Source organism: Pagrus major, chromosome 11 (assembly GCF_040436345.1).
Source record: "Pagrus major chromosome 11, Pma_NU_1.0".
Classification (NCBI taxonomy): domain Eukaryota; kingdom Metazoa; phylum Chordata; class Actinopteri; order Spariformes; family Sparidae; genus Pagrus; species Pagrus major.
This window is the reverse complement of record NC_133225.1, coordinates 5,073,302-5,092,953: the sequence shown is the minus strand read 5'-3', so window position 1 is coordinate 5,092,953 and position 19,652 is coordinate 5,073,302. Positions and strand designations below refer to the sequence as shown.

The 19,652-nt window shown below is 40.5% G+C and overlaps 1 protein-coding gene across 4 annotated transcripts in view; it reads right to left on the bottom strand.

The window, feature by feature from the left end:
• Positions 1–18,352, bottom strand: part of evi5b (ecotropic viral integration site 5b) — a 33,735-nt gene extending 15,383 nt beyond the window's left edge. For 2 of the 4 annotated variants that reach the window (XM_073476709.1, XM_073476711.1), the window contains exons 1-6: positions 7,128–7,235; positions 3,818–4,007; positions 1,255–1,479; positions 1,015–1,089; positions 760–885; positions 527–670 (exon numbers count right to left, since the gene is read on the bottom strand). In XM_073476709.1, coding sequence (XP_073332810.1) covers positions 527–670; positions 760–885; positions 1,015–1,089; positions 1,255–1,479; positions 3,818–4,007; positions 7,128–7,141 — 774 coding nt within the window. In that variant the 5' untranslated portion in view covers positions 7,142–7,235. Of the gene's footprint in view, positions 1–526; positions 671–759; positions 886–1,014; positions 1,090–1,254; positions 1,480–3,817; positions 4,008–7,127; positions 7,236–10,380; positions 10,614–18,104 lie in introns of those variants that run through there. The other 2 variants (XM_073476710.1, XM_073476708.1) reach the window with 2 other exon arrangements.
• Positions 18,353–19,652: the final 1,300 nt, after the last annotated feature.

Sequence of the window (19,652 nt, the reverse complement as noted above, 5' to 3'; positions counted from 1 at the left end):
CAATTAAAATGGGCTCTAACAGGTCTCAAGAGAGTAATGAAACAACTCAAACAGTGACTATTTAATGTGGACTCTAGTGTTTGTTTTCTCCAACAGGTGGCGCTAAAGGATAACCTTTCAATGACGATCTGTATTTTAAATGTGGTCATTCTTAAAGCAGTAGAAGAAATGTTAACCTCACATCTTAACTGTGAAAACACTCAACACTTCAACAAGTTTTGAGACCAACAACAAGACCATTTTTCGGAGGTTATTCACCACAGTGACATACAGTAGGTGCAACAATAGGACAGTGTTCCATCTATCAGATCCTTTCAGGTCACAAACATTGGAACAAGTTAAAGTAATAAGTGCAAGACTCATAGATGAAACATGGTGAGTAAATACAGAAAACAAACACAAGATAAATAAGCTAAATAAATAAAATGACAAATATGCAAACTCTTGATGTAAATACATGATACATGTAAGTAGATACAGGATGTCATTCAAAGCAGGTGAACAGCCACAGTTCCTTTTATCTAACCTCACACATGAAGATGTCAAAGATCCTCGTGGCGACGGGCAGAGGGAAAGAGGTAAGGAAGATGGTAAGAAACCAGGAGGAGGCGTACATGGAGGTGTGAAAACTCTGAGCCTGGAAATGCATATGCAGCTCGGGGAGTTGCTCCTGCGAGGCAGAAATCACACTGTTTTACACTGTTGACACTGTACATGACGATATTTGGACAGTCTTGCTACAAAGTACGAGGCGTCTACCTGGATCATATACTCAAACTGGTACATGCAGAGTCCCAGCTCAGCCATACTGGGTTTGAAGAGCTCTCGTAGTCTGTAGTCTTGCATCAGTTTCACAAACACACAGAAAGCTTCTTCTTCTGGCATCTAGAAACATAACAGGATGATAACAAACCTCAAATCTGTCTGTTAATCACTAAACATGTCAAAGTATTTGCTGGGAGCTGGTGAATCAGTGTGTACTTGTGCATGTGTGGATCAGGATGGGATTATTACCTGCATGAGCAACAGTCCTACAATGAAGGCACTCCCTTGACAATAGCCAACCTCTCGGTCAACCAGAGAATATGCCTGAGGTAAAAGAGATTAGCTTTAGTTTCACTGATGGTCAAGAGCACAAGTTTCAACAAGAGTTTCTTTCCCAAAACAACTGAAAATCCCTCTGTGTGATCTGTACACACGACTATCGGTTTATCTGTGTACAATCATGTTCCTCAAACACAAACGGGAATTTACCTTCATGACGTTGAAGAGCACTTCCTGGCCCAAGCTGTCCTTCTCTTTGAAGAATTCGTGTTCAGGGTAAGTACGAGCGATGTCTCTCCGAATCAGCTTCTCACAGGGTGACGTCATCTTCAGCAGTTCAGAGTATTGATCCTTGATGGGCATATTCTGGGCGTTGCACAACAGCTGCCACACTATCGCCCGAAAGTGGTGAGGAACACCTTTTCTGACAAGGTCCTGTGAGAAAAGAAAAGATACTTCGTGAAATTGACAATAATCTAACTGCATTTTAAAAGTATTAATTGGGAATTTAAATTGGACATTTGGGGACCGTCTGAGTGTAAAGAAACATGTCAGCTTCCTGTGGAGAAAAATAACAGACACTAGCATTTCTTACAAGACACAGACAGACACGCTCAGTTCTCTAGTATCTATCTTCCAATTTCAGCACAGTGTGCATCTCATAATAATACGATTTCCACTGCCAAATATAATCTTGTCAGTGAGGCACTTTTTACTCTTTCCATATATCACTGCTGATACAATTTGGTTAAGCAATTTCCTGTGCTGACAGGGAACACTGGTCTTTCCTGCTGTGATGGGATTTTGTGTGTCTGTGTGTGTGTGTGTGTGTGTGTGTGTGTGTGTGTGTGTGTGTGTGTGTGTGTGTGTGTGTGTGTGCATCTGGTCAGTCCAGGGTGCATCTGGAGCAGAGGTCCACCCACACAGGCTTTCAGCAGGGGATCCCTCTCCCTCTCTCAGAGGTTAGACAAGACAAACCAAGCTTTGTGCTGGAACAATGCACTGCCTCATATCTTCACTGTATGTGAGCGAAAGCTGCTTTCTGAGACACACCACTGCTTTACACTCATGCTTGGTGACAGGCTCCAACAGAGATATCATGTAAATCAACAATGATTTCAATGTTTTGTGCTTTTCAGAACTTTCAACATTGCATTGACATTCAACCAGATCTCCACTGAACCTTATATATTTCTCTTCAGCAGTGGTGTTTCCTGATGAATCATAAAGTATTGAAAACATGAACACATCAGGGGTTTTGCTGACAAGGACAGAAAAGTCAACGTTCCTTCCTTCATGCAATAGAAACTAGGTTTGTGTGCAACTAACGGGAAGAAAACATCACATTTATGGAGGCCTCAGCAGTTATGATTAATATCCCAGGCAAGCTGCAACCATCTGGTCATTACAACTTCTGTTGGTAACACCCATGCATGTTCACAGGTCCTTCACAACACTTCCCCTTTTATACACGAAGTGGCAAGAAAAACAAAAACCCTGCCCCAGAAGAGGTTTCTTTGTGATTTGCATATGTGGCTTTATCAACAGTTTCATGCAACAGTAACTTCATGACTGCATCTGTTTTTGGATGTAGACAGGTGTTAAGAAGTACCACAAAGCCATGCTTGAATGAAAGCCTTGCTATCAAGTTAAAATCATTTATTACTTTGGTAAAAATGAAAGTCACCCATACCATTAGTACTTAAGTAAAAGTCTTAAAGTATCTGATATTAAAAGTACCCAAACTAAAATTGGCTCTGATGCAGCTGCAAAGTTACTAGTAACTAACGTTAATGCTGTATCTTGTAAGAAATGCAAGTGTCTAATGTTGTTAGAAATGTAGCGGAGTAGAAGTATAAAGCAGCCGAAAATGACAATAGTCAAAGTAAAAGTACCTCAAAATGGTACTTGACTACATGGACTTAGCTACAGTACATTCCATCATTGCATGTGCATGTGTCACCATAACTGTAAAGCTGCAATTTCAAAGCTAAACACTGAAACAAATGGACCACAAAGTATGCTTCCTGTTAAGGAGCATCCAGGAATGTTTTGAGGTGACATGATGATCTGGTCACAGCTTTAAACTTCTGCAGCTGCACCAGGCAGTCAAACATTTGGAAGCTACAGGTACCCAGTGTATACCATGACTTGTGCCTGTTATCAGAACCCGAATTATCCAAAGTACTGGACAGTGTTTTCTTTTTTTCTCTGGTCAATGTGCACAAATATCCACTGTTCATATGCAGTTCAAACCAAACTGCCTCCGACAGTGACTGAGCCTAGAGTTATCACAAGACCTCAGAGAGTAACTGTAGAAACAAGCACCCTAAAATTAGCTTCAAATGTCAAGAACTTAAATAACAAGTTCAATGACAACACCGCAGGGTCACCAAGGACAAAGATAGCCTGAGAAATTATTCCTGGACCAAGTAAACATTCAAACAGATAGGACCATTGTAGCATTCAGGCCAGAGCCCGATACAAATGCACACGTGTCACAAGATAACGTGTCGGCTTTCTTATACAGTTTAAAGCCCCATCCAAAAACAGTGTCGTTGGAGCTCCTGTTTCTTTCTTCTTCTTCTTCTTGGCAAATGGGCAGTTATCAAAAATGTATTTCACCCCCACGAGTGCCTTAACCTCGTCTTCATTGCACAGGTCAAATGTGTCTCAGTAAGCTGTTACAGCAGTCGTGTTTCAGTAAGCTCTTAAGTAGGTCCGCACGAGACTCGGCTGCCACTTCACAGGTAGTCGTGTGCACTAGCCTCACCTTAAGCTGCTTCTCCTTCTTTTTGCGCACCTCCTCCCACTCATTGACGATTCGTCCCCACAGGATCCAGGTGTCCTCCTCCAGGTGAGATAGGTTGGAGGAGGCAGAGGAGCTGGACACCAGGGAGGAGCCACTGTTTCGCCTAGAGCCATTCATGGAGCGCAGTGACTTGCTGTCTGTCTCCAGCAGCCTGTAGAGAAGGTAAAGAGGTAGGATGTAACGTTAACACGGTGTACACACAGTTAAGAACTGACAAATAAAAATAGATCCTTTACAAAATATGATGTAATTGATCTGAGTCTTGTTCAAACGCAATTTGGTAATGTTTTCTTCCAGGTTTTTCCTGAGTATGCAAGAAAGTGTAAACGGTTGCAGTCTTTCACCAATTACAAGATACCGACTAACTGCATTTGTGACTCTATCATTGTCCCTGTTGGTGCTTTGAAATGTCGGTATGAGAGATGTGCGCAGTTAATCAACAAGTCAATTAAAAGTTGGCACCAGAAACACTAGTCAATTAAAGTTATTTGTGCTCAAGTTAGACAGTTTTCTGAGTTTTTTCTTACTTTTAGACTGGCCAACTAGTCTGAGTTAAAGTTTAAGTCAAAAATAAAGTGAAACAGGCAAACCACACATTCTGAACAACAATATGCTAAACTAACATCTTTTATGAAACAAGCATGTGAATCTAAACAACATGAGTCCTAATGGGGGCATCCTGGTGGCCTAGTGATAAATACACAGAACATATAAGCATCCCTGGTTCCACTTGGCTAGAGTACATTTGTTTCGTCTCCTATCCCCCTCTCTCCCCATGTTTCCTACCTTTCTCTATGCTGTCAACTGTGCAGCAAAGGCAAAAATAGCACAAAACAATATTTTTTTAAAAAGAAGATAGCTTAGCTTTTTACAAAACACCTTTTCAACAAAACAAGTTGAGATGTTTGACAGGACCCAAAGCACCAAAAATGTCACTTTTAAGACTGGATGAAAGCAATGTTTACACGTGAATCAAAGTTTGAACTTAACGGTTGCAATAAGCTGGAAAAACGTATAATCAAAATGCGCAATAGTGTTTCTTTTATTCCTGAGTCTGTTACTTGTACTGAATCAGCTACACATTGAGCGAGGTGTTTGGGCAAAGTGGTTAATGTTGTTTAAAAGAGAAGTAATATTCCAGGAAAACCATTACGTATGGGCTCGACAAGTAGTTCTGATAGCATTACTTTCCCGCTCATCAATCTCAAGACCACACCACACCACAGTAGAAAGAGAAATGGGAAAACATTAGTGTACATCACCAGACATACACCGATGTGCTGGAAGGGTGCAGGGGTGCTAATATGAGTAGAATAAATGCAGAATCTGTGCCAGACCATTTGCAAACTGTGACTGAGTCAAACCGACAAACCACATTCAGTGTCAAAATCAAAGCAGCCCACATTTCTAGGGCAGTGCTAAAAATGGGGACCTTATTTAAAAAGCCACTCTGCACTAATGCATTACAGCTTTTATGACTGTAAAGTAACCCACTGCATCACGGTGACTGTCACAGAATGAGCACTTAATTCCCCTCTCCAGCTGTCAAGTCTCAACACTCACACCTGATTCAAGAATAGCCCAGAGTCGGAAAAAACAACACAAGAACTAGTCCAGTTATCTGGTGCTTCTTCATCAGCAGTCAGAACAACATTTTAGTACATTTTAATGTAATGTAATGTTTTGCCCCCGAAATCCTCAAATTCTAGAGGGTTAATACGAACATGAGGTGTTACAGTTCTCCACATTAATAATTAGATTTGACTTTTGATTTTAAGGTCACAATTCGATTGGATTTAAGCATTTTTTCCACACCGACAGCTTTGCTGTTTTAAAAGATCATTGCTTTTATGCCCTAACAACTGTCAATTACATTTTACAATAACAACCTTCTTCGAAAAGATAAGGGTGTTTAACAACAACAGCTTGACTCTATCCGGGTGTATTTTTGCAGGTTAGGGTTTTAATAACATTCACCACAAATAAAGATTCAAGTGTTCAACAAAATAGCAAAAGAAAAGTTTGGTTTCTCAAATCTGTGATCTGTATCTGAGTAAACCCTCGTCCCAAACAAATCAATAAAGGGTTACCCAACATCTCTGACGCTGGCAAAAATAAAACATAATATTTATAATCATGTTTTCGTTCCTGTGATCACCTGAAACTAAGAATCATTATTGTTATATCTATAGAGGAAGTGCATCCTCTTCCACAAAGTACCCTATGTTGCACCACCATGTTTCTACAGTAGCACAGAACAGACAAACCAAACACCGACTCTAGAGACGAGCTTTTGTGTATTTAGCAGCCACCCTAGAGGAAGGTGAGAGGGACGTTCAGTTGGTTCTTATTTACAACCTCAACGACCCTAAATCCTACAAACTGGACCTTTAAATGGCTGAAAAAAATCGCAACAGGTCTGTTATATGATCAACAATGAATCCACTGGAGGTCAGTAACTTATTTTCAGACTTATTATCCAATTTCATCCATGACTGGCATTTAAAGTGCACTGCAGTGCACTGAAAAGCTCACGCAGTGTGTTGTTCAGCAGGTTAATCTTGCACTGTATCACTCTGATCAGTTTATCACTGGAGATAATGACAGTGACCTGATCAAGGATCAGCGTGCAGAGAAAACGACCTGCACGGCACCGACGAGCTCATGACAGACACACAAAGGCTCAGACACCTGATCTCGGAAAAAGGCCGGGGCCTCTCCACTGAAGCCCGTTACGTCACTGTGGGTGCTCCCAGAATGGCTAGGGTTACAGCCAAATTTGGGTCGTGTGGGAGGGCGTGAAATGAACGACCAGAAAGACCAGCCTGCCACAGAGCTTCTTCACTTAAAGCTGAATAAAAGGAACATATCATAGCCAGAATTTGGCAGGAATTGCCATTTTTTTCAAGCATTTCAGTTAACTTGTCACAAACTGTCATACAAGGTGCAGTACCAAGCTGTGCTACACATGAACCTGAACTTACTTCCATCTCTGCTAATAATTCACCAGTAGACAAACACGAAGTCTGAAGCTTCGCAAACACAAAATATAATAAAATCTACAAAGAATCAGTTTTGGTCAAACAAAGTTCGCAGTGATTGAAAATGATATTTTGAATCTAATTTTGAACTAGGACATGTCGCCAAACAATTAGAGCTACATTATCTTTCAAGAGTGTGGCTGATTTCAACATCATGACTTCCAAGTTGTAGTTCACGACAGCAGGAGAACAAGCTCAAATGACTCAATACTCGATACTCTACATCTTACCAAGATAAACTCATGATGAATTCCTCATGTCTCTGCTTTTTAGGAGCTCTGGAGTGATGGCATGCCAGATTGACAGATTGCAGCAGTCGGCGTGTAACTTCCTTGTCTGTGTGAGGCTACTGAACCCTGTGCTCATGCCTTTTATCTGCTCTGTAGGGTACAAAGGCCTCAGCAAACACACAGACACTTGGTAAGCGAGTGCAGTGAAACATACACCCGAATACCAATGTCCTCCCTCATGTTGTTGCACCTGTCTTGTAAACAAAATGATAAGAACTGTGTGTTTGGTAGATATCAGTATGTTGCTATGGGGTGGTTTAGAAAGAAGAGGCTGCGTTGTCAGTCAGAAGCGAAGCGTGGCAGCAGACATGTGTCTTCTGAAAGGGCCCAGCTGTGTGTTGGGGTGAAGGCAGGGGTCAAAGGGCAGGTGAACTATGAGCCCCTCGACAATATGACTTCTGTTCACCAGATGGGAGTCTGCTCAGAGCTTTATAAAGGACATAAGGGAGAAAATGAAATGTTTCCCTGGTTGGGTTTGATCTCCCTTAATGAGGGAAAGCATCACAACAAGTGTCACTTGGCATTCTGGAGCAGTGGCCGTTGTGGGCGTAGCGATGAGTCACCATTCAACAGAGCTTTGCTGTCTTCTTCACCGGAGTTAACTGTGACACAATCCCGAACGCTGAACTGCATGCTTGGTTTCCATGCTGACACAGAGTGCACTAGCCATGGGTGAGAGTCACAACGGAGGAAGAATTCACTAAGTTGGCAAAAGAGGAGGTGTTACGTCATCCTCTAGCAGTCCTTTTAATCTGATGTGAACAATGAGCACACAGAGTACATCTTACTTTTCAAAGGACTTTTTCTGCTCAATGTGGGGCTTTTCTTACCACAAATGAGCAATAACCAAAAGTACCCTTCTTTTTGTAGTATACACAGTAAAATAAACACATTGTAAAGTTACATGAAAACCGCAAAACTAAGAAGCTCCAACACTCCAACAAGTTCTGGATCCCGTTCCAAGAGGCAGGTTTATTGACTTATCTGCTCGACTTTCATGAGGAAAACCAGGAAACAGCTTCAATCTGGACCTATTCTTGGTTTTACTTACTTACACACTTCAGATTAGCCAGCAAGTAAGCTCAATGTTAAAATGCCCAACTTCATAGCAGAAATAAACATGTTTACAGCCTGGTATAAAAAACTGTTTTGGTCTCTATAGCTAACCTTCCCATTCCTGACAACTGTACGGGGGATGAATTTGTATAAAGCTCACCTGTTCAAATGATATTAGGGCTCAAAGTAATGCACATGGCTTCTTTGAGTGAAAGACTGCCACTAGCCATCAGTAACTAGGCTGCATTCAGCCTGCTTAAGCTTCACCCACACTCCACCTTCTTGCCCATTTTTGGATTAGCCAGGAGTTAAGGTGGAGTCAGGGTTTGCCAAGATGGCGACGGCCTGAGCCACCACACTGAGCTTCACAATGGCTCTTCAGAAACCAATGGCTGAGGCTACAGAGACTACATTCATGTTTCACGCGGCCTATGGTGAATACAACCAACATGCAAGTACATCTGGCTTGACACGGTACAGAGTGAAATGCTGAGAAGAACAAAGAAAGCAGTCAAAATTCTCAACAATTTTAGATTTCTATAGGATATCGCTCTAAATACGGGTACTCTTAGCCAATGGAGGAGAGTCTCAAATGAGGATAGAGCCTAGTTAACCACCCATCACACACACACAGAGGGATAAACTACATTAAGGTTAGCAAGGGTGAGGTCAAACACCCTCCCTAAAAAGACAAACAAGCAAATGAGTGACTCAGTAATAGTACATCAAAACTGACTCACAACTTTGCCTTTAATTGAGAAGCACATGATGACAAAAAGAGGACAAACCCATAAAGAACAAAAGCTTAAAATCTTTACTGATCAGTGAAACCAAAAACCCTCCAGAACCCGACAAACTGGAGACTACTACATTTTCTTCCATCAGTACTCTTTGCATTCTCCAGTTAGCTGGCAAGTCGCAACCTGTTGGACTTCACTCTCCTGTCTCTGTGTAAATGAGGAGGGCGATGGTGGGGACGTGCACAATGACTCTCAAGCAGGAGAATAATAATAAAATAATAATAAGATTAACAAAGGTTTGAATACTTAAATGAATGAAAATGTAATAAAACAATAACCAAATCTTTATATAGCTTTATATGAAAGTTCTGAAAGATAAATCATTTTAGTAGTACGTAAGTATTAAAATTAATACTCAAATCAAGAAGAGTTGAAGAAATCAGGCACTGTACAGCTCTATCACATTTCTGAGCATGCTAATCTGTCCACTGGTGACAAGAACAAGCTGTACAGTGAAGTGAGTGGTGAGCAGCAGGGCGAGTATCCACTCTATCCTCCTCATGTGCAATCTGAGTGGCTTCCCTCAGGCCTTGCATTTAGGTTGTCATGGGCCAGGTCAAACCCGGTCAAACCCGGTCAAACTCTTCAGCAAGATTTATCATTTAGCTTCTTGTGGGTTGTTTATTTATTATCTGCTATAGCTTTTTTGTAAAACATAAATTTGTCTTGGGGAAGACAAACCAAGGGAAAACACTGTTATATCCTGTGCCATCAGCCTGCTGAATTCTCTCCCACTAGTTTGCAATCGTGATGAGGTAGACGGTTGTGCTGAATGGTGATGATGTGTTAACTGTTGATTACAGGCTTGAGTAGTTGATACATCTTTTATGTTTCCGATTTATCATGTTCACAGCTTTTATGTAATATATGTATTTCATATTCTAAATACATCTATACAAGTACTGCACTTAAATACAGGTTTTATTTTTCCGCTACTTTATACTTTAAAAGGCAAATATTGTACTTTTTACTCATTTGGTTTCTAGTTACTTAGCAGGTTGCATGCTGCACCAGATACGAAGTAGCATGGGTGGGTGACTTATACTTTCAATACTTTATTAATCATGTTTTCTGACATTATGTTACTATGTTAGAAGAAAACTGCTAACCAGCAGCAGCCTCAAGTACCTCACGATATTGATCATCTACAAAAACCAGAGGAAATATTCAACATGTCCCCACATATTTGAATGTTTAAAACATTTAAATCAGTCAGACGGTGTTCTCCTTCCCTGTGTAACTCCGTACACATGGAACTGAAAGTCTTCCCTCGACATCCTCAAATCAACAACAGTTAAGTTGATGGTCAGGAGAAGCTTTAGACACAGTGAGCTTACCTGTTCTGCTCCTCGAGCTTGGCGAGCAGCTCCACATCGTCAGGACTGAGCTGCGCCGGTGAGGACGGCGAGAGGGCAGGCGAGGACAGAGATGTAGAAGAGGACGTGGTAGTGGTCTGCAGGGACGTGGGCGTGGCCACCTGACTAGCCATCTGACTGACCGTGTGGGACACCGAGTTCTTCACCCATGAGAGAGTAGAACTCAGCTTACCAGCAACCTTGTCTGTCGCCACCTGCAGAGGATGGAGAGCACCTCTTAAATCTGTAATAGCATCTAAGTAATACAACTTTATGTTTAGCAACAGGCTGAAGTGAAGAGATTTAGTCTCTTCATAGGACAAACAACTTCTTAACTCCTCTCCCTGTCAATTCCCTGAAGCTTAACTTGTTAACACTGATCAGGAGTCAACAATAGTGAAATTGGCAACCGATTCTTGGGCTTGGGTTGCCAACAGTGCAACTAATAGAAAATGGGAACAGCAAACACAAAGCATGCACCCAAAATAAATGAACTGTTAATGTTTGTTGCATTAGTGATATTTAAATCTGGCTGTTACATTTTTATTTACATCACATTTTCATTTTCAAGCTGTTGTTTGACTGCATAGTATCTTAATTACTCAAAACATAAAGGTTACTAAAATATTCATTCTCAGCAACCAAAAGCTGAAGCCCAGTTGCCAGCCTGTAAAACACTTTGAATACTTGAATACCTGAATACTTATGTAAGCATCTAATTTCTTTCAGAACCACGACTGTAAAGGTTGCATCGTTCTTCTCTTGCAGCTTCTGATCATCATTATATCCCAATTATCAGTTTTGTCAGAGCTGCACCGGGTACACAGAGCCAGCAGTCAGTATCGTCTGGATCGATACAGCTGCTTAGTTTTCAAACTCGGCATCAGCAAATGAATTTGTTCAGTTCAGTTTCCACAATCAATACTGTAAATGGCTTGCTCATTTCCCAGTAAAATAGTTTTTAGAAGGGATTGAACAGCAATCAATAATAATTCCCTTTAATCATGTCAATTTGTTAATTAAAAAAGGAAGATTATTCTATAGGCAGATTTTTATTCTGCTAAACACATATGTTTACTTGAAACTTCTACCCATGCACTACAAAAGTCCAGACTACTCCAGTGTTTCCTGTCACATGTAATGTTTCATTTTAACTGGGGAAAACACCACCACAATGAATCACAGCAGATTCTGTTACAATAACATATCATTATTACAGGCAGGAAGTAAAATGTTATTACTGAGATATTACTGGCAACAGCATGAAAAATGACTACCATGTACCAGTGTGGTCAGAAATATTAATACACGGATACATATCGATACTGAATAGTTGAATACTCATTTTCTATAGTATCGATGGATCGGTTCTAACTGCATTTCATTACTCTTCTCTCTGACAGCACATTGGCACACAAGCATTATTTTTAAAAGGCCTAATCTAAAGAGAAAAAAAACAAATGTTTTGAAAAAAGTGTGCAGTTTAATGTTTACTACAGTCTTTCTGCTGTTCTCTGCTACTTGTTATTGTCATGTTATAGCCTCGTTATATTTATCTTTTAACAAAAATCGAAAAATGTCCTGCCTGTCAGTTTTTACGCATGGTATCAGAAACAGCAGCGAATACCAATATTTTTCAAGGTCTTGTTCTGAAGTTAGAAATTCGAGTATCGTGACAACACTACACCGTACTCTGATCAGTGCTCAGCAATGGCTAGTCTACAAAAAGAGAGACCATAAAGACGATAAGTACTTGTTGCATATTAATGATGATTTCTAAATAAGGCCAAGTCAAAAACAAAACGAACTGAACTGATATACGTTCCTACCTGCTACTCCAAACAATCCAAAATCATTATTGTCAAGCTGCTACCACACTCTGAGTGTGTATTCATCAAGAGAAAACCACAAAGCGAAAAATGTATTAAACGGAAATGTCAGTAGCACGTTCTATCCTTAAGGTAATCCAATCTTCTGAACCTTTGACCGACTTAATTACACACTGCAGTCATATGCTGATCATACTGTCAGGAAGGGTCAAAGTGCTCCAGGCTTCTCTAAGTCTCCTGCTGAAATCAGTGTAACACAGGAAGTGGATCTCTGCACTCAGCAAAAAAAACACTTTCTTAAATTCCCCTAACACCTGAGAACAAAAAAACGTATGAGCATTCAGTTTCACCCCGGCAGGAAGTCTGGACCCTGCCAGCAGCAGGAAACAAATCATTTCATGCATCGTTGTCTGTATAAAATGATGAGTCATTTCTCCGAGTATCAGGTCATACAGGCAAAAGACATAAAGGAGAAGGAGAGCAAAACAAAGGAGGTGGGGAAAGAGACTGTGGTAAGTGTGGTGACAGGACTGTGCTACAGTACAGGCTGAAAATATGTTACCTAAGCTTCTTTTATCCTCCTGCACACAGACAGAAACTCTTAGTGACTATACTGTTACCACACAACACGCAGATGGACTTACATTTAACATTATTGTTGATCGTCTTTAACCTCCTGTTATTTCATGATACTGACCTCCTGATATTTCATGATTGAATATGATATTTATTGTGCTTTGAACACTTGAATGCAAACGCAGGCTAAAATGCCAACAGGTAGATCAGAAAAGACATCAGATATACACCTTATAATGGCTTATATTACTGTGCAGTTTAGTGGAATGAACATCAGTTCAACATGGGATTTTCCCCATGGGCAGATATATTTTTGTCATTACACTGGAGACCTTAAAGGGAAATTCAAGTGTACAACTAAGAACTAATAATTATTTCATTGTCTATAAATCTGTCGATTACTTTCTTGATTAATCAATTAGTTGTTTGGCCTATAAAATGTCAGAAAATTGTGAAATTGAATGAAATAATTTTGTCCTTTTTGTCCTCAACAAATGACTCAAATCAATTTATCGATTATCACAATAGATCAGAATAATGAAGCTCTGATGATATCCTTCTCTCTATCCTCACATTTCCTTTCTGCATCTTCACTGTGACCTATCCACTGTGATAAAGGCAAAAATGCGCCCCGTGACAATCCAAAGTTAAAGAAACAAAGCTACTGTTTCTTACATTACACATTCCACCTCAGGGGTTTTTAGGTGTTACCTGTGCCAAGTCTATTCTGAAATGGAGAGAAACAGGAAGTTGCTACACCTAACCTTTACTGTTATCCTAACAACACCCTGTTCCTGAGCTGCCACTGTGGGGATGGGGGCATATTTACTGACTGTCATCAACAATATGATGTTACAGCTAAACCAACAGATTCTTATCCTGTAGATCCGTAACATGATAACCATGTCTACAAGAAGACAACACTCACTGTGTAGCACGAATATGATACAAGCAACTATAGAATAAGTGCACCAATGTACATGTAGATTTTGTTAAAAGTAAAATACACTTGTGCAAATTCCAATGATTGTCTTACTACGTTATTTTCTTCTTCTGTACACCAAGAATTCAAAAGAAGAGAAGGCAGTGAGCTGGACAGAATAACAGTAATTGTTCACCATAGATCACTGTAATTGTATTGTAGGATGTTACCACATATATTTACACTACAAAGAACTAAGTAAGCCAAATGTATCCCAACATGTTTTCTTACACATCAACTGCTGCAACAGACAATTAAAATAGTGATTAATCTGATATCATTATGTAGGAATAGATCTTCATAACTTTTATTGTTTTCCATACAACGCAGCACACTGCTCACACAAACAGTGATTCAACAATAATAGGTGTGAAAACGTAGGTTATATTTACCCACTCAGACTGGCATTAACAAAAATAACAGGATCCGCAGCCCGTCGCAGACGTATCCTTATCCTGCACAGGATAACAATATCACATGGTTGTGTGCAGCGCAAACTGACTCAGACGTTGATCAGCACATTTTCCACATCAACAGCAGAAAAGTAAAAGCATATAGCTCAACTGATAAACAGACATTTAATTAGTTTATAATAAAAAGGATTCAACAAAATCGCAATGTGACTAAATTCACCTGAATAGAAGAGTAAATATGAGACATCTAATCTTCCTGACAGCCAAGTTAATCCACTTACAGATAACTGCAATCCACTCAGTTTATTAGATTTAAAGGAAGTCATAAATTAACTACGTACGAAGAGAATCAAAATTTTTACTTTTATGGAAGCATTAACAAAAACTTGTGCTCCTGAAAAACTTCACTCCCCAGTTTGTATCTTACATGAACGTTTCTCTTCACCCTACACAAGTCTTTTTTTTTGCCCCACTGAGCCAGGCTACCATTGTGTCTGTACTCTCTCTGAAAGCAAAGAAGAGAATGTAAAGCCACGAGGTTTCTTCACAGACTGACTCCAAATGTGGGGGATGCCATGCTCAACTAACAGGGCAGAGAAAATGTAGACTAAACACCATATCGAACCAAGTCATGTGTGCCGTTCTTATCAGCTCTGATTGATGATGAACCTTTTTAGACAAAAAAAAACATTGTGCCATCATGTTGCTTTGTAAGCAGACTAAAAATGATCTGAATGGCACAAAATATGAGCAGACCTAAACTTTAATCAGCTCAGTCAGGACAAGGGGAGGCCATGCTTTGAGAGATGCCAATATCCAGGTGGCCTTAGAAGACATTCCTGCTAGCAGGCCCAGCCAACTGAAGCCCTATAAATCCTGGATACAGAGATTGTTTCTGCTTTTGTTTGCCAGAGAACTCAAAAGGGGCCCTGAGATGCAGCGCGCATAGCTAATGAAACCCACAGCAAGGCAAGAAGAAAGCCTCAGCGAAATAACTTCAAGACGATTGGGGAACTGAGAAACAACAAAGGCAGAACACAGAGGCATTTTCTTTCTCCTAATTTAAACTACACAGCACACAGCACCCAGCAGATACCTCGCAGTGCTGTAAAACGCACGGGGCAAAAAGACCGTCAACAAAAACTACAAGATTCTGTCCATATGGTCTTTACAGCCGTCATCTGATGTGTTTTCACCTTCACTCCTCTTTCATCACATGCCATTTTCTAGACTGTGAATAAGAACAAAATCGTCTGGCCCAGCAGGAAGGAGCATGGCTATCTTCGGGGGGGGGGATGCGGTCCATGTGCTGTGTGAGGGTATTAAAACACAGGCACGACTTACAATAACACACTCACACTGAGGTGGAAAGGCCTTTCACTTCACACACAGAGGGAAGCTCAGAATTTCCCAGTGTACAATCAGCATTTGAATGCTCCAGCTTCGGGCTATTCTTCCTTATTCAGCAACATAATGAGAGCTACGACCACCAGCTAATATATTACACTGTAAAACGTAGCCTTACAGTAGTTTAGGACATTAAATGTTTCAATCAATAACACCAAGATAAAAATCTCAGACTTGGCTGGTTTATTCTGTAGTTAATCTAAAGCACCAACTACTGAGCAGTCTGTGAAAGTGTGTGTTCTCCATTGTATACATCAGAGACTGACATAAGGTCTTCCACAGGCTGCTTCTACACCCCTGAGATATGTCCATATGTGGTATTATATACAAAAGTTCACTCCTTTCATATAAAAGTTCATACCTTTCTTTAACAGATGTCACTGCAGCTTCTTAAAGGAAAAGTTCACCCGAAAATGAAAATTCGGTCATTATTTACTTACCCCGATGCCAGTGTGAAGTGGAATCAAGTTTCAAAGTCAACAAAACATTTCTGGAGCTTCACAGCAAAACAGTGTTGCAGGATTTTCCTTAACAACTGAAGTAGATGGGGACTTGTTTTGAAAAAATTGTAAATTGGTTCCATACATCTTGTCCGTCTTAAGCCAAGCCTCCGGAAGCCCTGAGACCGAAAGGGATTAACTATGGTCTTCTAGAGACTTTGGTTACGCTGGACGAGCTGTATGGAGCCATTTATTGTTTTGGGGTTTTTTTTGTTTTTGTTTTTTCGTTTTAAAAAAAAGTCCCCATCTACTTCAGTTATTTAGTTGAATGCTGCAACACTGTTTTGCTGTGAAGCTCCAGAAATGTTTTCTGGACTATAAAAACCACCATCAGCATGAGGTGAGAATTTTTGAGTGAACTATTTCCTTTTTAAGTCACACTACTCTGATCTGAATGTGATCACTTCTAAATTAGACAACTGAAAAGCGGATACGAAAAACGAATGCATACGTCTACTAATTGCCTCAACCCAGAATATACTAACTCCCGAATGTACAGCATGTTCCTCATGCTGTACTGAGGCAGGGGGTCAGAGTGAAGCTTGTGAAGCCTGTGAAGCCGTCTGTCGTAACTACAACAAGTACCAACACGTGTATCCTCTGACAAGGCACATCTGGTCTCGCGGATGCAACTTGCTGACTGACAAAAAAGTGAAGAGTTGTTCAGTGTTAATTACAGAAGTAAGACTTAAGCCTCGATCCTGAAAGTATCCTGAAATGTATTACCCAGGTTTGACGAGGTCATTACTTGGCAGCGGCGTACTGAAACTGAATGCATTTAAAAAGGCACTTGTACTTTACTTGGGCATTTCCATTTGGGGAGAATTAACACATTAACAATGAACTGTTCTGCTCTCAGGAAAGTCCCATTCCTCACTGTGATAAATTAACACATATAAAAGGAGTACTACTCAGTTTCTGTCGGTACTGGTCTGCCTTTGACTATTAATACTTGTCGGTGTTGTCGGCGCCTATACGCTACGTGATAAATTGTTCATGTATGTGTTATTTTTTCATATGCCATCGACCTGCCAGGGACATCTGTCATGGTCTGGAGTAGTGGTTGTGTTATTGTACTTTTCTGTGCTTATGTGTTGTGGGTTTTTTTTTTTAATGCCATCAACCTGCCAGGGACTGCAGTTGAAAATGAGCCTGTGTGGCTAAATCCCACATCTAATATTCCTAGTTTAATGCTTGAACTGTGAGATACAAGTCATGATCACCAAGACTTCCACAGCAGCATCGGCCTACTTTGTGCTTTTTCCTTAAACACTATCCTCACATGTATTATTCAGCCCGACAGTCATTAAGGAGTACTTTCCATAGCTTTTTAAAAAGGTGTTCAACTTTGGTGTCCACTGTATCTCTGGCCACAGAGCTGTGTTGTGGTTGCAAGTCACTTCCCTGCAGCCTGAGTTAAAGATATCCTTGGCTTCTTTAAATACTTTGCTTGTGCTCTCACATATCAAAAACACATTTTAGTTCACAGGCAGTTAACTTTAACAAAAAGGAGAAGTCTCTGTTTCTTTAATGGCTCGCTGGTGTTGTGAGCTGAAATGGAGATGTGGCATCAAATGCAACAGTATGAGAGTTACAGTATCTCGTGCTCGACGATGCTAACAGTAGCGCTACATAGTTAGATTAATGCTACATTAGCAAGCAGGGGGAAAAAAACAAACAAACTCACATCTAACATTAAAATTATGTTTTGTTTCCAGGCGATAGCTCGAGTCCTTAGCGACCAAAGTAACCAACTTCCAACTCAACATGTAGTGACAGCACTAACGAGGAGTGATTCAAGCTAACGTCGCTGCTAGCTGCGTTAAAAAGTTGCGTGCTAACACAGTTGTGTGTTCAAAATCTGATGTCATTTCACTCACTTGTGCAGACGCGGTGATAACTAGCAGTCGTTTTTATGTCTTACTCGCTCATTCCAGCAATTAGACAGAGCCCGAAAGGGAGAAAAAAACACACACCACCACACAAGGACATCCTTTACCTTGAAGCGTTTTCAACCAGCCGCACCAAACGTCGTCCGCTTCCCCATGCACGAAAGTACAGTCCGACTGTTACGAGAAAACGACCGTTTTTCCGCCACTTTAACCGAATACATGAGCTATATTTTCCAAGTTAGCATCGCTAGGTTTCCCAGTAGAAAAGCTAGCCCAGCGTTGAGTTAGCTGGTTCCCATTGACTCCTCGCTGGGTTCGGCCCATGCAGCCGTGTAATACGTGGACACAAATGTCTGCGGGGCTCGGACAGACGGCGGCGGCGGCGGCGGCCTAGCAAATGTTTACATCGCACTGCGCATGCGCCGGCGGCTCCCACCTGACGCAACACTGCCCCCAAGCGTTCGTGGTGAGGAACTGCACCCCACAGATCTTTACATTCACCCAGGGAGAGGAAGGAAGTACAATTAGTAAAACTACTCAAAAAAGTCTTCACTACATTTATTTAATATTTTTAAGTTACTAGTGACTTTGTAGATTAGATTACGTGCTACATCAGAGCCAAAGTAGCATATTTAAAAATACATTTTATTTTTCGGTACTCAAATATAGAAAAAAATTGTAATTTTGATAATCTGAAAAATACTGAATATTGGATCCCGTAATCCTCCAGGCCAGTAATCGGTCAACCCATAGTGTACATACATACTGTACATGCGAATATATGTATAATATACTATCTCTTGTTCTTTTGATACTGAAGTACATTTACTATCAGGTACTTTAAGACTTTTACTCAAGTATTGGTGGTTGACTTTCACTTTTACCAAAGCATGACTGTAGGGTACATTTCACAACACTGCACTCAAGTAAAGTACAAGAACCTCAAACTAGTACTTAAGAGCCATGGCTGTCTAACACTTGTGGCACAATGGCTTTAATACACAGCAATTAGCAATCCTGGTCCATCCTGGCTGCACCATAACAGCATCACTGAAGGCGACTCTGTACTATTTGCCTTACGGTACTAGGAGAGTACCATACTGTACCTATTGTAGTTAAAACAGATTTACTGGTATTATAAAATTTTAACAAACCCCAACAGGAACTCTTTCCACCTTTTAGAGGACTGCTTGGCTTGTTATTGTGGGTATCGAGGGATGACATCAATTAAGATGAATAGGTGTGTTTATTAGCACTGTCAGAACAATGGAGTAAACCATATCATATAATGTGTTCAGGAAACAGGACAGTAAGAAAAAGGAGCATCCTAGACTCAGTCGGATTGTTTTTTTCATTCTCTCACCATGTATATGATGATATATCACTTCACTTTGAGATTTTATTCAGCTTTGTAACAGTGAAGTTGTTAGAATGAACCAAGTCGTTAAGTTTAAACGCAGCTCATTATGAGTGCTTCAGTCAAAGAAAGGAATCTCAAGCTTCCTGTGGCTCTACATGTGCAGTGCTTATCTTATCTGCATCTGATCCTGAATAACTTACCAGAAGTTCATTGCTGAGAGAAAGATTTCTTCTGTTTGAGCAGACTGGAGGTCAGAACGCTGTTGTTTTAATGCTCTCTCATTTGTGGCATGTTG